The following is a 19,433-nucleotide window of genomic DNA, read 5'->3' on the forward strand; positions in this document are numbered from 1 at the left end:
ACAAACTAGCTCTTTTTGCTACTCCTTTGCTTCGGGGAAATCCATCTCCGGTTGAAGCCAAGAATGCGGGCGGCTGATAGGCTCAAACTCGCGTCGCTCAAGCAAAGGCGTCGCCTCCCGCGGAATGTGCGTCTTGTGATTCGACAGTTTGGCTGTCGGTCTTCAACGACGGGGCGGAGTTTCGTGAAAATCTGTCAGAGCTGCTAAATTATGAGGAAGTGTCACTGCACGGTCCAGCGTGACCTGCAAGTGACAGTCCTCGTTGAGTACGATAACGGTCCCTTGTCTTCTCTTTAGTAGGCTATATCAGTGGTTCTCATGCTTTTCATGCTGTGACTTCCCAAAATAATCATATTTGAACTGGGACCCCCCCCACCCACCCCGATAAGCACTTAGTAGGAATTGAGGCATTCAATTTAGTTTGACTTGGTTCCACAGAGCTTGACACCTTGTAGATTGGCTATTTTCAGAATTTCTGCCTCTTTCTTATACTATTTGAAATTTTGGGCAATGTTTAACCAGTTTTTATAGCATAGTTTATTGATTACTTTTGATGCAGTTATGGACTTTTTTTCTTTTCTTTTTGGGAGGTATTAGAAAGTCCTTAGATTGTCACTTCGCTGTCATCTGGGGACCCCCCTAAAAATCAGAATGGGGATCCCCCTGGGGGTCCCACCCACAGGTTGAGAACCACTGGGCTATATGAGTTCCCTGACCACTGACCAGTATGAATTACATTTATATTCAACCCACGATTTGACCGATAGAGAGCCTAAATAGTCTCGACTTGGCAAATGTGAGCCTTAATTGCTTGTATAATTTACTAAACCGAGAGTGGGCTAGTACTAGTAGTATTATTATCCATGAAGCACGCAAGAGGGCAGCCTCACATACAGAATGGAATGCTCTTTGAGTAGCCTACAGATCAGTCAGTCTTTTAAGGTGATATTTGTTTTTGTTTAAATAGGGTCTTCTGTCTCCCCAGCTCATTAGTAAACAAAAAAAATGCATTTTCAGGTTGGGATACCAATGTTATCCAATCAGGACTGGAGAGGGAACTCATCATGCAGGATCAGTGGTGGACAGTAACGGAGTAAATGTACTTGAGTACTGTACTTGAGTACAGATTCTGAGGATCTGTAGCCTACTTTACTTGAGTATTAGATTTTTTTGATACGTATTACTCTTACTTGAGTACATTTCCAAGACAAATATTTTACTTTTACTCGAGTATATTTCTAGGAACTAGGAAGGCTACTGAGTACTTTTATGCCCACTCCACATCCACAACAATGTTTCGCCATGCAACTCCTTGCAACATGCAACTACTTGCAACTACTTGCATTAACCCCAAAGGCAGTTGCAAGGAATTGCGACTAGTTGAAGACCATGTACTGTTATTCTCATGTCTTACTAAATAAAGTACATCAATCAATCAATCAACCAATTGCATTGGTGCGGTTTGGCCTTTAGGTTTGCTGTTTTTTTTCTTCCCTAAAATGCTTAACTTCTGTGTTTCTGGCTTCCCCCTCCGCTTGCCTCTTTGTTACATCTTGTATGGGTGTATAGGAGTAAAAGTATTTAGTTCTGGTTCCTCAGTCATTTCTATGTTTTTATAGGTGTTTCTTAAGGCTTTGTATAACGTCTACATACAAGCAAGCACATCAGTGCATGCAGTGCAGGTGGTTTCAGAGAGTTACAGTACTTCTCTGAAACAAGAGTTACAAGGTCCTATACATTCATTGTGAAAACATTACAGCAATTCATTGATATCAAAATTAAGAAATGTACTTCTACTTTTACTTGTAGGCTACTTTAAGTATTTTTCAAAGCATGTACTTTGGAATACTTAAGTATAAGCAATAACTTTTTTTGACTGAGCTACTTTTACTTATAGTGGAGTAAATTTGACCAAGGAGTATCTGTACTCTGATTGATTGATTGATTGATTGATTGATGTACTTTATTTAGTAAGACATGAGAACAGTACATGACAGTACATAACAGTACATGGAAGTACAAATTCACAAGTACTGGGGTCGAGTACTTCGTCCACCTCTGTGCAGGATACAGGATGAACAGGTGAAATTGGATGACACAAAGAAATGAGTTCTCTCCTGATTGAATGAAATTGGCAACCCACCTGAAAATGTCTGTTTACTATAAGAGCAGGGACCCCCACTACAGGCCTATATATATTATATAACATTGTGTTGCATATTCATATATTTTTTAAGCCTTCCATCCGACATAAGAGGCTTTCAAAGCTTAGCTCATTGCCAGGAAGTCCCATTGAGATCAGAAATATATTTTACAAGAGAGGCCTGACCAAGGTAGCAGCAATATAACAAATAACACAAATCACACAAATCACACAAATCACAAAACATTAAAATACAACATATGCAACATACATGTATCATATAAAAAGATACAAGCCACAATTAATCATTAAAGAACCATATAATGGCCTCTCAAGAAAAATAATGGCATGCCTCCTTCATCACATCCTTTATGATGCCCTTAAATGCATCAATGGATATACATGTTTTAGATATTTTTGATTATTCCATGCCCACGGTGCATAGTAGGAAAATGTAGTTTTCCCCAGATCTGTCCAAACCCAGGGTACATTAAAAAGCATCCACTTGGAGGAGTGTTGCTGCATGGTAACTATTCACTTGGAAGTATTCCACAGGTTTTTTTATATGGACCAAGTGATGCAGCAGCTTTGATGGCTTCATAGTTCATCGGTGTAAATTAAATGTGTTTGTTTGTTTGTTTGCACATTATCTTTGCTAATTATGTTGGATAATGTGTGTTTTCACACATTTTACTAATCACATAAAGATTTCACTGACCCCCTGTAGTAACTCTGAGAACCCTGTAGGAGTCCCAGACACTGCTATCAGAAAAGAGCTTTAGCTTTTTCACACACACACAAAACACCCTTTTTTAAAACCACAAAATATCACTTAACCTACCTTTTAAAAAGCTTAAACGTCCAGTAATTTATTTTGTTTTTGAATAGTTTAAGTATTGCTATGTAGAGTGTTTGTTCAGTAACAGGGGGTCTCCCTGTCTCTCCAGCTCTGTAATAAACAGAGGCTAACCGTGGTCTTCATACACGTTCAAAATGATTTGAACTTAACAAACTGTCACTAAATATTAAAAAAATCACACCCTGTGTGAAGTGGGCGGTGTCTTGCTAGCTAATCACAATACTGAATGGAGTCGATCAATCATGTACAAAGGATAAATACATTTATTGAAACACTCTTTATGATGGACAAAACCATAACTTGAAAAAAACAAAATTTGGTTTTTTTCAAGTTATGGTTGCTTATATAGGGCTATGCACATGTGTCATGTGACACTGGCCAATCACAGTCCTGAATAGGCTGTGATTGGCCAATCACAGCGCAGGATAATTCTACTAATTTCCTGGGCCCAGATCACAGCGCAGGAGTTAGTACATTTTTCCAAATCTCACTTATAGGGGCGGTTTCACCGCCCAAAAATAACTATTTTCATAATGTTCTCAGGTGGAAAAACATATGGTACAGAGGAAGCAAAGAGGAAGCAAATAAACTCTTTATCGAGGGCAAGCAAATTAACAGAGTAGCTTCCACCACCTTCTTGAGAGTAATAGATTGATTCAGTGTCAAAGAAAGTATCAATATCTGTAGGAATTATAAGGAAAGTCAGGCAATTTTGCAACATAATCTGTTTGCTTACCCTATATTATAGCCTAGTATATCCTTACCTTACATACTGTAATATCGTATTGTACAGTTAGATTAGCATCAAGTAAAATTTTCAGGGAACCGTCCTCACCTCTATTTGCAAATCGTAACATTTTAAACATTTTTAATATAAACTACCTTCAAACATGTATCTTCATTTATAAAATATCAGAGTGCTTTTCCACACTAACTCCAATAGGGCTGGCAAGGCTGGTGTCACTCCACGTCTGCGGCTAGCCCCACCCCCGGTCGGTGGGGTCGACATCTCCCTTCACTCGGAGGTTCGCTAATAGTAGCCTGCTAGTTAGTGCTTTTTCAGCAGTGTTTCGCCAAAATGGGAATGAATTGTTGTATGAAAACTGTTCCACGGCTTCTCACCATCGACAAGTTGAGAATAAAGGGGCTAAAAGGGACAACGGACTAACTTTTCACCAAATTCCCAAATGGAAGCCAGCCAGGTCTCCGACGTAACAAAGAGACGATGCATGGCTTGGTTGTCTGACAGCCCAGATGACAGAAAAAGACGTGGAAGAAACACGCAAGATAGCACACCTCAGGATCCATGTAGAGAGGGTTATAGGCACTATACGCAACAAGTACCATATTAAATGGTAGGGTACCCATCACTCTGATGCATACACCTAGCCTGCTTCCAAACAGGCTGATAATCAGGCTAGCATAAACCAGGAGTGGGCGAGGACAAAGCTGTCTGAGCGTGCTGTGATCTGACTAACTTGTGCACCAGTGTGGTTCTGAAACTATTTTTAATGGTACCCTTCTGCATAGTAAAAGCAGACATGAGGTTATGCTCTGTAGATACATTATCTGTTCCCTTTTTATGTACATAGTAACCTGTACTTGTTTTCAAATAAAATACATAGACTTTCTACATAAAATGATTATATGCAAATAGAACCGAATTCTTTCACATGGCTAAAATGCATAGGCCATTCTATCATTATGCAGTGCTTTCATTCAATGCAAATATAACCGAATCCTGATGATGATGGCTCAGGTCACCAGTTGCCTCACCTGTTAATGATCACATTATAATATGGATGAGCAGAGACCATTTTACTCCTCTTTGAGCCTGATGACATCAGGTTACTATTTATACACATAGTAACCTGTAAATGTACCTTGTTTACAAATAAAAGACACCTTCATGTGACGTTGACTTACAGTGGTTACTTTGTAGATTTTGATTATTATTACAAAACATACAGTAACCACTTCAGCCCATACATTTCGGCCATTTGAAAATAGCCGATCTACAAGCATTGTGAGCTTGTAGATCTGCTATTTTCAAATGATTATACATTTTATACATTTGAAAGTTTGTTTTTGCAGTTGGCTTTTAACATTGTTGATGTGATTCTTTGGATGTGCTGCTGTGTGTACAAGCTATATAGTAGTGTACCCTGTTGGATGGGTCTGTAGACTGGTAGTGACCCAACCAACATGGTGAATCTCGGCCACGCCCCCCAAATCACTCCCCCACCCAAGCGAACTTTGCCAGCCCTATTCCCATTCCCACTATACCAGGCAGGCAGGCAAATCTTCTACATGCCCTCAGATGTTACACCACTAGGGGGCAGTGTTGTATCAATTACTGAGGCGTCTCATTATGCAATGCCCATTTCCACCTTACTTGCCCATCCTCCTTATCTGATTTACTGAGTGCCAGCGTAGGTAATTAATCGATAGGCATCTACATTACAGTTCTGTCTTCTTTAACTAACAACTGATTTGTGTTTGTGCATCTGTTATTTTCTTTTTGGGCGGTGCAACCGCCCCTATATGTGAGGTTTGGACATCGACATTCGCTGCACTGTGAATGGCCACCATTGTACCCCCCTAACCCTACACATTCAATGCAAATCACTGGCCACCATTGTACCCCCCTAACCCTGCACCGTGATTGCCCACCATTGTACACCCCTAACCCCTACACATTCAATGCAAATCTATTGGCTGACTCTATTCAGGACTGTGATTGGCTAGTGAAACACATGACATATGTGCATAGCCCTTAAATAGGACTATGCACTTAATTTATTAACAATAAACAATAAATAAACAAACAATGGTTGGTCCACAATGGGTGATTCACTTAAAAAAAACACATGTTTTTTTTAAAGTGAATCACCCATTGTGGACCAACCATTGTTTATTTATTGTTAATAAATAGCACCACACACTTCAGAAATAATTTTCTTTAAGTGAACTTCCATCACTGTGATGACCACTGTGACCACACCGCCCACTTCACACTGGGTGTGATTTTTTTTCTCTATATATTTATTTTTATGACTTGTGTTTTCTGTGTTCATAAAACTTCATTATGTAATGTAAGGTAAAGAAAAGGCGATGTCCTCTTATGAGCCCTTCCAGGGTTTCTCCCCTCACCTGCACAACACTTTTTTCTTAACTCTTTCTTGTGAAAGGTGTCATTGTATAATCAATCGTATGTACTTATCTTGTAAAAAGTAATGTTATCCAACCAGGAGATAGAACTCTACAAGACACACAGTAAACAAGTGAAATTGGAAGTGATGACATGAATGAGTAGACAATATTGGAACTGGAACATAATACATTTGCAGCTTATAAAAGGGTACTCTCGTGACTGGATGAAATGCAGCTCATGCTGTGGAAAATATACTTATACTTGATATTTTTAAATTATCAAGATATTTTCAATGTAGCCTAGTATACTTCAACAATGAACATGTTCAAATGTAAATAAAAATAATCAGAACTATATTGTGTATGTATCAGTTTGATGAGAACAATAATGCACACTCTCATTCTGAAAACATAAAAAAAATGTTTAATTTAAATACAGGCAGGATGGGTTTATTGCTTGCATGTATTGCACAGGAATTAGAGACTTGTGTACACTGCCCTTTGCAAGAAGTCACTTGGTGAATCCAAAGGAAATTACATTTCAATTGACACTTTTTACCAGGTACTAATCTTAACGGCATTCCAGAAGCTGACATTTTCGGCGATCCCAGGGTAAAAACTTAAACCCCCATACATTGTGTATTAGTGAGTAGTGACACCTTAAACGAGGAGTTCACCCAAAAAATGACTTATTTTCTATCAATTGCACACCCTATAAAGCCTTGAATCCATGGATTATTTTTTGTTTTTGTCGCATTCCTAAGCTAATAATTTGATTCTCGTCTCCTACCGGCTAATGTATCCGGTAGGAGACAAAGTAATTATTTGTGTCTCCTACCGGAAATACACACGGTCATCAAATTATTGTCTTAGGAATGCCACAAAAACAAAAATAAATCCATGAAATCAAGGCTTCATGGGGTGTGTAATTGATAGAAAATAAGTCATTTTTTGGGTGAACTCCTTTAAGACCCCTTATGGGTATTAGAGATAGCTTTAAGAAGACATGACCTTTGTGATGCCTTCCTCTTTGCTACAGTATACATCACCCTAGTGATTATACATGTGGAAAAAGACTGCCCCGTAATCAGACATCAAACATCAGAATTTCCACCCACAATAACACTTTCTCTTCGTGAACTACGTTTCAAAACACTTGATGCAAGGCAGCCCAGGTCAAAACACCCATGTGGGCATGGTCACCGGCGGAATGGAAAAACAAGCGAAGCACAAATCAAGAATACAGTACAAAAAAGTGCACTGAAAATCATTAGACCCTGTGTTTTCCTCTCCTAAGAATACAATTAATACTTTGTGGCATCGTACAATCACAAATACACATATTTGGCACATTCACAGCATGAATCCAAAATTCTGTCACTTTAAACTTTCTTTGATATGCATGCACGTACAGTATGTACAATCATTGGATCTTTGGCTCAATCATTGGGTATATTAACCCAACAGTGAAGTTGTTCCTCCCAGTTGCATTGTGTGCGTTTCAGAACGATAGGTTTCAAGATTTGGAGGAAAATTACAAGAACACATGGTTGGAACACCTTGGCACTTCTTGTACGTTACCTTGCAGCTCCATCTAGTTAAACTGATCTGCCATCACGCCTGACAAGCAGTTCCTCATAGTCCAAACTATGCCCCCTCTCTTCAGACGATGCCAACCACTATATATATTGCATACATCAGTAGAAGGACACTTCTTTGGCAGTGGAACTGAGACTAATTAACTGTTAAATGTGACACCATCAGGGAGAGGGGGCATTCTCTCAGGCCATCATTTTCTCAAACCTGCCCTATGTTGAGGAGGAACTATGCTTACAGTATGTCCGTGACAATGCTGAGAGCAAGGGTTTATTTACATACATGCTCATGTACAGCGTTTGCAGTCTAGAGACAAGTCAGAGCCACAGGCACAGTTTTAGATGAGATTGTTGTGAAGACTGTCCCAGTCCTCCCAGTTCAGACGTTCCAGAGGGGCCCTCTTTTCTTTCACTGGACAAACAGGACATCACTCTCTTTCAGACCAAAGCGAGTCTTGTACTTGTCGAAAAGGCACCGGAGGGACCTGATATACATGGCATGGTACATATCCACCATATCTTGAGTAGGCTCTTCAACTTTTGGCACAGTGATTGGCTCCCCAACTATATAACAAACAAAAAAAAGGACAAAATCAAAAGGAAGCACTAATCATGCATGAATTTGTTAAGCGCTGCAATGTTAACCATTAATATACTGTATCCTTGAGGCTGAACAGAGCAAATATTGACAGTGTGGATGGTCTGTCAAAAAACTTCTACTGCTGGTAACTGTCCTGTAATAACCTTTTAAATAAATGGTCTTCCCCAAATAAAGAACCACTGTCATTTTGACATTTTCAGTCCATGTTGGTGGCTACACTTAAACAACATTATCAATTATATTTTAGTCCTGCTAGCGACAGTGAGGGGCTGTGTAAGAATGGCAATTGGTCCGTCCACACACACACACACACACACACACACACACACACACACACACACACACATATATACATACACACGACACACACACATATTTCCTCACCTACGGTGGTGATAGGTTTGCAATAAGGCACAATGCCCCAGGATTCAGAGAAAATACCACATCCATGGAATAGGCAGGGGGCAAAGCCTATGATCTTCTGCAGTCTCCTCTGGGAATTTCTCCACCAGCTACCCTCTTCAAAGATCACCTGCTTGTAGGCATCATTTTCCCCAAAGGAGTACACTGGGACCAGATCAGACCTGGGGAAGGAAAGAAGAGATTACTGAGCAACACTCCTTCCCCCATAAATATACCAGAAAACCTTTGCGTCAGGTGGAAACCTTGCATGTCCAAAATGGTTACTTTTCAGGAAAAGGAAAAAGGAACCCATGTTCCAATGGATAGCTACAATTTAGTTACGGTATTTTTTGTCACAACTCTTCAAAGTAGGGCATTCATTTAAGAAAAAGCATAAAAACTGAAATATTGAGATACAAGGTTTCCACCCAACAGCAACGATAACATGCTCTTTCTGCATACAAAACAGACACAAGCTGCGACGCTAATTGCTAGAAACAAAAACAAACAAAATTATCAAACTTATCAAAAGCAACATTGTGATTTCATTTCTATCAGATGATATTTGAGCAAGAATACCTAATATAATTTGGATTATTACACAACCAATGAAATACCATGCCTTATAATATATATTATTAATAATAATACCATTTCCCTGACCAAACATTGTAAGCAGAAATGTCCCAAGTTTTTGTTATACTTTTTGTGACTTGTTTTGAATCGCTACAAGTATTACTCAAGATATTTTCATAATATTGGGTTTCTTTAAATCTGTAAAACAGGACGTCAGAAGTTTCTGATTTTATTGGAAGCTTGTTATTTTCACTATCATTCACCAATACAGGTATCAGGAATAACCAATCCCTAAGTAGTGCTTTGTCAATAAAAACACAATTCCACAAAAAGAAAACAGGCTTAACGGTATTAAGAAATAACATTTCAGATTAAATGTACTGAAAACTAACAATATTCAGTAAGGACCTATGTGTTGCTTATGATTTAGTAGTTTCTTAAATCTGTGCTTACAGCTCCAGACAAATGACCCACAATCACACATTATTTGAAAAATACCCTAGTTGGCAAGGATGGAGGTCTGACAAACTGCATTTCCTTTTAGCAAGCACTAAGCTTCTTTAGCCAAAGTAAGAAACTGAGAATATATAGGTTAATCCAATAGAATACCAAACTTGATACATAACCCAGCAAAACCGAACCCATTTGCTTTCCTGTGGGACTGAATGTTACACAGCAGAATCCTCAGTGTGAAATTAGGATTTACTCCAAAGAGTGTACAAATGGAGGTTGGAAAACAACAACATGACGTCACTGAGCCGCGGTGATAAGAGACTCGCCGCTCATCTCAACACATCACTGTTTTTACTAACCGAAATCACCCTGCCGCTGTGATTGGTCTAGAAGTTGGGTGGGCAGTCCCCATGGGTTCACAGGCACATTGTGAACAGTGTTGTGAAACAGAGGGGAGACACGGAACAGAGCGCAGCAGAAAGCAAATGGACATCACCCGACTATGAGCGCCTAGTATCAAAATCACCTTTTGGGTGAAAACGTTTTCACCTAAAAAGGTGAAAGGGTGATCACCTAAAATGGTAGCATGCAGCCACCTTTACTGGCCGATATGGTTATATTTGAACACTCAAGAGTTACATTAAAAATGAGGTAGATTTTACTCGGATTGTGCTTCAGGGTTTATGGGTCTCAATTCTACGTATTCATTGTGGACTTTGGTGCATCATCTCACCCTTTCTGGAGGGCCAGCCTCACAAAGCCCTTGCGCTTCATTAGGGTGACACTGTTCATGCCAGGTGCACAGTCCAGAGACTCTGCAGCTCCCCCAATAACAATGACCACAGCATTGCCCATGCCATTATATGACAGCAGGTAGTCAATGGAGTTCCTGTTTACTGGACAGATACCTGGGTAAAATATATAACTTATTAGTTGCAATAAATGATTTGTATTACCTTCAAGAAGCAACAAGTGTACTGACTGACCCATTCGAGTCTAAACTAAAGCATCCGAGTCTTGCAAAAAGCACTATAAATATTAATTATTTATAATTTTTTTGGGTGTGGGGGGGACATAACATGAACAATGTTACATATAAGCAAGTTATTAGTAAATTCTAGTGATGCTTTTTTTGTGCTCATGCATTCTTAATAAAAAACCATGGTGAATTTCAATTCAATTTGTATTACAAAAAAAATTATTATCCAATACAGTAATCTTAAATCAGAATATATTGTGTTAATGTCAAAATATAAAATAACGACTTAAAGCTGAATCAAGTCTATACTGTATCAGCACATACAGGTAACCAGAGGCCATTTCAGCTGGGCAATAGGACAAAGCTCAGTGTCCTCTTGCAGATACAGTTAGCATTATCAGACCTCTCCTCCCTAGGAACTCACTTACCTCCAGACATCAGGTAGTCTCTCAGAATTGGGATACGGAAGTTTCCCGCCAGAGTAGCCAGGGAGGGCCTTATTCCTGGGAACTTCTTGGTGAAGCCTGTGGCTTCTGTGCCAAAGTTGCAGAAAGCACCAAAACAGAGAATGCCATGTGGATGGTAGCCAAAGATGTAGTTCCGGCTAGGCAGCAGTTCGTGGGTCTTAATTAGCTACAAAACATTGAGACAAAAACAGACAGCGTTGGATTAATTTGTATGCATGTCATGTTTGTAGCAAGTGCTAAGCAAGTGTAGCAAGACTAAACTTACAAACTCAGTTCTTAGCAGAGTTAAATTATGTGTGAGCAAGCACATACAATTTGCACAAAACGTGCACGTAGAACTTGGACATCCTTATCATTCAACACTAAGTATATGGCCCTGCTCTATCTGTCCTTCCTGGTACAGCCTGCTCCATCAGTCCTGGTACAACCTGCTCTATCTGCCCATGTACAGCCATAAAACAATGACTGCTGCAACACTATATGTTCTATACATTGCATATTTGCCCCGTGCCTGTTAAAATCCACAGCACCAAAATACAGCATGTGACAATTACGTTTTGCATACACATTTCACACTCTTTACTCTTTATCAGGAGGGCAACACGGTTTCATGCTGAAGTGGCGTCTCTAATAAATCAGAATACCAAATGGCAGTTTTGTGGATACAATTTAAACTGTAAACCATGTAGCTTTGGATCTAGTGTGATGTGTACTGTGGGCAAGGTCTCCCACAGTAGTGAATCAAACATGGCTGTTGCATAACCGTATTAGCGAGTTTCAGTGGGGATGGGTGGCGTGGTGTGGTGTGGTAGAGGTTTCAATGGAATACCTTTTGGGGGCCCCAATAGAGATGACTTACAACATTTACCAGCATGTATGCTAACAGGAGAAAATATGGGGATACAGGCAAACCAACAACAGCAGCCTGCTGGTCAGCGTAAGCACAGAGATGTGCTCACCATACTATGTCAGGGTACTATGAGGGTTTTAACACCTCTTTTCAGTTCACTTATGTTGTTTGACTTTTTCAATTTAAAGTTATACAATGCAGAATCCCAAATAACGATTTTTAGCAACCTCTGCTGGTCACTACCGTCACTGCATACAATTTCCGTAATCCTCGATTACCCAGAATTCCATTCGTTTTCAGCGGAAGCCGGAAGCGTTTCAAAAAGCGATCTTTTAATTGTTTTATACTATCTACGGATCGTTTCTCTTAGCCAGTGGAGCATTAGTTACCATGAGCTGTGCTTTCTTTTTCTGTTCTTTTTCGATCTTCTAATCCTACATTCTCTTAACATCAGCGTGAGGTTCCTTTTAGTTATTACCGCGATAGTTCCTGGCCAAACAGGAAACCGTTGCGGTAGTTCCTGGGGACGTCGGCCACGACGTCATGACGTTGGCCAGGAACGTCATTTCCCCGGGAAAGTCCCCCCAGTCCACATTCAATAGAAAATATATAAATAAAAGGCTTCCGGGGGTGAAATTCATGGAGTGGGTGTTGTGAAACTTTTGCCACTCACAAAAGATATACAATTTAACTTTAGTTTTGTTGAAAACGTTACCTAGTATTACTTTAAGGGATATTTTAAATAAACTAACACAGAAATAGTACAGGGCAGGGTCTTGTTTTATGTTACATGTCTCATCCACACTAGCAAGGACTCAGTTTAGCTCCGGATGTGTCCCTTCTCAGTTTCTAACCCTTGAGGACAGCAACTTCCAACATAATAGATAAAGACAATAAAGAGTGATCCCATTTCAAAAGCAAATTTACTGCATATAGATTGACACATTTTAGCTAATGTTTTTTTAGCTAATGTTTTGTAGAAATGACTACAAAGGGTACGACTGGATTATGGCCTTCATTTAATTACAGAGATTTCTTATAAAGACAATACTAGAGAGAAACAGCATCAACCTTCTGGGTGACTAAAGAATCATAATAAAACGCTCGCACACTGAAGTGTGTTCACTTCAGTCTGAGGAAGAGCATGTAGCGCGAAACGTCACCAATTTCTTGGGTGCAATAAAGCACTTTATCTTTGGAGCCCTTTATTATCATTTCTATAATAATTGTAAAAACTTTCCTACACTGATCATCGCTCAGCACCTGCTTTTTTAGGTTTGGGGTGTGCATGTCTGTCTTCTTTTTCATGACTATAGAATCATGACATCAGTCTAGTCACACCTACACAGTGCTCAAAGTACAGACCACAGTGATAAGCAAAGTTCAGGCTCCAAAGATTGCTACGGTAAATTCCCCCCTTTATTCATCGTTGGGGACTTTCATGCTTCAATGTGAAGATTAACATGCTCAGTTTTGACATGGAAACGATTTGCTACAATCACATTTGAGCAGGAGTTCATTTTGATATCACATGGCCGATACAATAACCAAGAATAAGAGGTTAACTGCACCAGCTGCATGAAAGCATTGAGTTGATTTGTATTCTGCAGAGTCGGGGGCTCAGCTACTTCAGTGAATGAGAGCAGTCATTGAGGAAAATGAGAAGAACCATAATGGTAGAAACTGTGTGGACTAAAGGCTGATGTATACTTTGTTGATATGTCGTATCGTAACAAAAACACACTTTCAACTGAAAGTAAATTGATGCAAAATGTGTCATTTGTTGAAGTATAAATCAACCTTAAATATCCAAGCCTACGTGGCATCTATGATATTGTCTTTGGTAATCAGATACAAAGGCCCTCATTTATCAACGCGGCGCAGACCAAATAATGGGCGTACGGCGAGATCACCGCAACTTTCGGCATTTATCAATATATCCTGACGTTGGCTTCATCCTACCGTACGCTGAAATCTCACGTCTGGTTGATAGCAGTTGTTGAGCAGCATTGTCTGACTGTCTGACAGGCATCTGGACACATAATCCACTCCTAAATGTATATCTACACTAATAAATAATCCCTGTGAAAATATAACATTTTATAAAGTAATTTAAACAAACTGCTTTAACAGTCATTCGGTTAATCTTGCAGATCTGGCTGCATTGGCTATTTGAAAATAGCAGATCTACAAGCTCACAACATTGTGAGCTTGTAGATCTGCTATTTAAAAAATATACGAGCGCTTCTGCCAGAGAATTTTCGGGAGCACCGACCATCTTTTCATGGACAGTGAGGTCTACAAACTTACAGTAGCTTGTCCTATATTATGGAGTTATGTCATAGAGAGTTATAGGCTACACAACCTGGCTGGGTTAAGGATATAAACCCGACGATCGAATCTCTTATTAACGTGGCAGTACGGGATCACTGCCGCCCGTCCGAGTCTCACGGGGAATATCCTACATGACTGCTTGTGCACTGCTCGGTATGGGTTAAATAAATTAATATACAAACCCCATTCATGGCGATGTGATTGGTATCATAATATGTCATTCATGTAGGCTACAAGCCTACGTGACAAAGATTGTACCGCTACGGATTACATGAAAGACACAGTTGGGCATGTGTGTGTGTGTGTGTGTGTGTGAGAGAGAGAGGGGCGTGTGCGTGTGTGTGACTTGACAGGCAGCGAGGCGAGCCGGCGAAACTCTTCTCTTTCTGGTTCTCCATGTCGTAAAATCAGGGCGTTTTGAGAATATTTAAGGGCGTGTTATTTAAATGACGCTCGGTTTCAGCCGTGACATTTATCAAGGCTGCGACCCAATGTACGCTAGGATTGCCTGTACAGGATTCGTTGATAAATGTGACTTCGACGTTGGTGTACGGCCGAATATATGGAAAAATATAAGCCGGTTTATACGCTCCGTTGATAAATGAGGGCCAAAGTGTGTGGTGACCTGGTGGGGGTGTATGTGTTCAAAAGGACTAAATGTTTGGTCCCAAATCCATCAACGTACTGTAGTTGATACTTTTTTTTTTAGTGTTTTATTTAATGAAAACACGTTTTGTTTTCCATTATCCAATTTCCCGTGAATTATAATTTGACACCTTACAGAGATGTTTTAAAACTAGTTTTATTTACAGTCCAAACACTGACTGCACAGTAAAACCTTAGTGTTACTGTAATTCATCCATTTCTAACTGAGAGTGTACAAATTTAACACAGGATTTTACAGTGGGATTTCTGTAAAAGGCTACAATACTACAGATTTGAACCATGAACAACTACACACTGTGTGTGTGCGCGCGTGTGCGTGTGAGAGATAAGGCTTCCCCCTTTCACCTCAACTAGGACTGTACTCCGATCTCAAGATGCAGTGAAGACAACAAAAAACAACTCAGCATTGTTGTGTGCTGCTGCCTATCTGTTTGGACAAAGTCTAAAACGCCTAACCCACGTCAAGACCTTGCATTACTCAACATGAGACAAGGAGCAGCCTGGAGTAAACAGTTGATACTGGATTCTCCCCTGATAATCTTATCAATGTCTTAGAGTCTGTTCATTGCTGGGCAACAGCATAATCGATAGTATGGTAATATTGATGATCTTTAGCATCGGTTCAAAACAGACAGTTTGTCTTACATGTTTGGTAAACGTCCTTTATTTTTTGTATTTTGTTTTAGGTCTTGTCCTTTTTATTTTATCGTGGTGTTTACAGTGTCTAGTCCTTGTCTTAGATTTAATACTTGCCAGCTTAGCTACTGGACCTGAAGTGCTACAAATATAAAAACGTATTATTGCTACAACTGTCACAAAACTACTGTTGTGCAGAAAAGGCATTATCAATCAAGGTTAGGGTCACATTTGATGTCAGATCAATTAACATTATCAATTATCTAGAGATAAATTAACAGCCACACACTGAGGGACATGTTTGAGTCATACACAATACATGTATTGTGTAACCTACAGTTACACACGGTGAGAAAGTCTTGATGCAAACATAATGCATGAGGCAGATATTGACCTACCCTGACAGGGAAGTAGTCTCTAAAGTAGCTCCATATTGTCCAGTTCCTCACCCAAGACGACCTCCTGCCACCTACAAAGAAAATGTGTGTTTTTTAATTAATCACCCTAATCAATAATCCAGCCACTTGTCTATACTGCCTATACAAACACAATACCCAACATATGACTCTAAGCCTCCAATAACATTTTTCAGGTTCTATGTATTAAAAAAACACATGTTAAAGTAGTAGTTCAACCAAAGAATTACTTATTTTCGATCAATTACACAACCCATGAAGCCTTTCATTCATGGAGATCTTTTTGTTTTTGTCGCATTCCTAAGCCAATAATTTGATGACCAGCAGAGTCAATGGAGACTCTGCAAGTCTCCTACCACCGGAGACTCTGCCAGTCATCAAATTATTAGCTTAGGAATGCGACAAAAAATAAATCTCTATGAATTCAAGGCTTCATGGGTTGTGTAATTGATTTTTTTTGGGGTGAACTACTCCTTTAAACCTAAAGCATGAGAAAGTAAGGTGGCTTACCTTGTTTCGGGGTGTTCCAGTCAAAGGCGAGCCAGGAAGTGTAAATGGCAGCGATGATCCAGCAGTCAGTGCTGAACATGTAGATCAAAAGCCCAGTACAGGAAGCACCTGGAGGGAAAGAGTAGGACACAGGTCCAATGTACTGTATACAAGTAATCAGTTCCTTGAAAGGTCCTAATGGACACAGATCCATAACTAGCCATTATGTCAACAACACTAAGTCTAAACTAGTACAAGAGCCAGAGGTGAAGGGGGCTTATTAGCGGATTGACCTCAACTTTTCTAAGGAACTAATGAGACCACAAGCTAAAAAACTGCAAAGAGACTAATGAGACCACAAGCCAACACTAAGTTTTACAGGTGCATGCAGTACACGGTCACTCACCCAGGGCAAGGAATGAGATGACCCACTGCAGCACAGAGAGCATCTGCAGGTGTTTCTCCATCTTGGATGGGCAGAGCCAAGGAACGGAGGGCAGGTCCTGCAGGGCAGAGAGGATGCTGGATCTGGTGCCTGGGGCCAAACAAGAGAGCAAAGACATTAGTGTTTCTCATTATGCGATTCAGTAAGATCGAAGCACTGAAGATAAGTTAAACAAAATCATTTGTAAAAGAGTAAATAACAATTCATCAAACCCGAGACGACAATAATGAGCCCCTGAACGATAAAATAATTAATAATGCTGGTGAGTATTACAGGTTAGAGAATGTGCCACCGAATACAATTAATATCAACATAACTCAGTCAATCCCAAGTCATTATAGAGACTTGACTTACTCACCAGCATTATCCATTAAACAGACCATAAAATAAATGCCAAACAACCCAAACAGCTACATGTGTGTAGACGGTGTGGGAAGTCCAGAGCATTAGATGGACTAAAGCTGGTTGAGCTTACGGTACACACACAGAGCCACTAAGGAGCAGATAGTCCCTTCAGGACAACAGTTACTTAATCCCATCTGTGCAGACTTAAAATAACCAATGAATGCCATGCTGTTGAATGAACATGATGCAGAAACACTATAACACTACCTCTTTGGGCAGATCCAAAAAGTGAGAGTCCACAAACAGTCTACTAAAGGTTCAACTGGGGGTCTATTCCCTATCATCTACTGTACAGGGAGCTGAGCCACGTCTGACAAGTTAACAAGTACAGATATAATGAATACCATAAATGTGCAAGTTCTGCTGGAAGTGGTTTGTGTGACACACACACACACACACACACACAACACACACACGTGTCAAACAAAATGCAGAATCCTATATGGGCTATTTTGTTTTTCATAAATTGCAATCCCCCCTCTTTTTATTTTTTACCCCTTGTTGTCAACTAATGCTCCATCAGTCACAGACCTCCTCACCTCTTGTCACAACGTTCAGATTTGTTTGAATTCTACTCATTCCATGAAAGTAGGCTAATAACTTCTGACAACTCGAAACTGTTCGGGCACCTATTGTTTCGAACAGTTTCGAGTTGTCAGACGTTTATAAACGATCAACCACGGTAACGTTTGTACACAAGAGGAAGAGTTAATATTTGTTTGGACATAATATGGAACCAAATTTAATTGATTGAGTCTTACCTTTGAGGCCACCGGGACCGGAATATGCAGCAAGGATGGTCTTCATTTTTGAGCGCTTAGATGACAAAAGAGTCAGAAATCAGAAATGTTTGCTGCTGGTCTGGCTAGTTGGAGTAAACCTCAACAGCATGACTGCCTTTAGGACTGCAGTGGATTAACCCGCGCGGTGCGTGCATTTAATCAGTGTGGGAGGAGCCAGAGCCACTGTGTGGGCATGAACCCTAGTAGGGTTGATGCCAGCAGTGAGTCAATGCCCTTGTGCCCCCTAGTGCCAGTCAGTGAGTCTTGTCGATGCCCTCCCTCCTATTCTAGCAAGCCAAGCGAAACTGAAGCGATGCAAACGGACCGCCGGTGCCGGTGCAACCCCTCACTGCGACCCCTCACTGAGGGGACCTTATATTTATCAAGAAATGGCAGTCACGTGCGTCTGAAGCTACTCAACTCAATGGTCGTGTGTTTGTCATATGTCATAGGTCATATTTACCTTGAAAGATCAGGGGCTATTAGTATTGTGTGCGGGTTTTTTTTATTTTTAGGTGTAGTAGTAGGTGCCTACTACTCTAGGAACATTTTGCCAGCTGCATTGTTTGTTTGACACAAAGATAACTAGAAAAGGTGCTCCTCGGAGACTATATCCGCCAGGTCAGGTAGGTAGGTTATTGTGGGCCAGCAATGTTGGAAATTTGCCAATCAGGATGGAATATGAAAAATCTGACGGATCTGCCTTGATCACTTGACTATAGAGATAATGTGTACTGAGTGATTTGCGTGATGTTTGGACAACATTTGTAGGAATATATATTTTTTTTTAAATTGGCAAAAATTGGCCTCCTGGTGGTGCTATAATAGGGCAAATTTAAAAGGGTGGCATTTGTTCCTCAAAGTAGTGCGAATGTGCGTGCAAAGTTTCACCACAATCAGACTCTGTGTTCATGATTTGAGGCATTTTGTTCAAAACAGAGCACTACTGCAAACTTTGGAAGCCAATCTTAGCCAATCAGGATGGACTATGAAAAATCAGAAAGACCTGTTTTGTTTAATGACTATAGGGATACTGTGTACCGATTTGCGAGTACTGTCAAAAATAGGCCTCCTGGTGGCGCTATAACAGGCCCATGTAAAATATTTGGGGCAGAGGTTCAGCTCTGGCATCCAGGGAGTGTGTGTGCACAGTTTTGCTGCGATCAAGCGGCAAGCCAACGG

The 19,433-nt window shown here is 40.2% G+C and overlaps 1 protein-coding gene across 1 annotated transcript; it reads right to left on the bottom strand.

The window, feature by feature from the left end:
* Positions 1–6,563: 6,563 nt before the first annotated feature.
* Positions 6,564–18,374, bottom strand: dgat2 (diacylglycerol O-acyltransferase 2). Its single transcript, XM_080434772.1, has 8 exons — positions 18,231–18,374; positions 17,026–17,154; positions 16,641–16,748; positions 16,113–16,183; positions 11,190–11,394; positions 10,516–10,690; positions 8,736–8,935; positions 6,564–8,314 (listed from the first exon to the last, which is right to left on the bottom strand). The coding sequence occupies exons 1-8, from the start codon at positions 18,274–18,276 to the stop codon at positions 8,160–8,162; spliced, it is 1,089 nt and encodes a 362-aa protein (XP_080290898.1). The 5' UTR covers positions 18,277–18,374; the 3' UTR covers positions 6,564–8,159.
* Between the last annotated feature and the right edge of the window lie 1,059 nt (positions 18,375–19,433).

The sequence above is a fragment of the Gymnoscopelus braueri genome, assembly GCF_963280865.1.
Source record: "Gymnoscopelus braueri genome assembly, chromosome: 8".
NCBI lineage: Eukaryota > Metazoa > Chordata > Actinopteri > Myctophiformes > Myctophidae > Gymnoscopelus > Gymnoscopelus braueri.

Bases quoted from the DNA above. Each gene is read 5' to 3' on its own strand.
- dgat2 (XM_080434772.1), bottom strand. From the start codon at position 18,276: ATGAAGACCATCCTTGCTGCATATTCCGGTCCCGGTGGCCTCAAAG. The intron at 10,691-11,189 runs GTAAGTGAGTTC...TATTTTACCCAG, and splicing joins AGACTACCTGATGTCTGGAG to GTATCTGTCCAGTAAACAGG. The intron at 8,315-8,735 runs GTGAGGAAATAT...TTTGTTATATAG, and splicing joins CAAACCTATCACCACCGTAG to TTGGGGAGCCAATCACTGTG.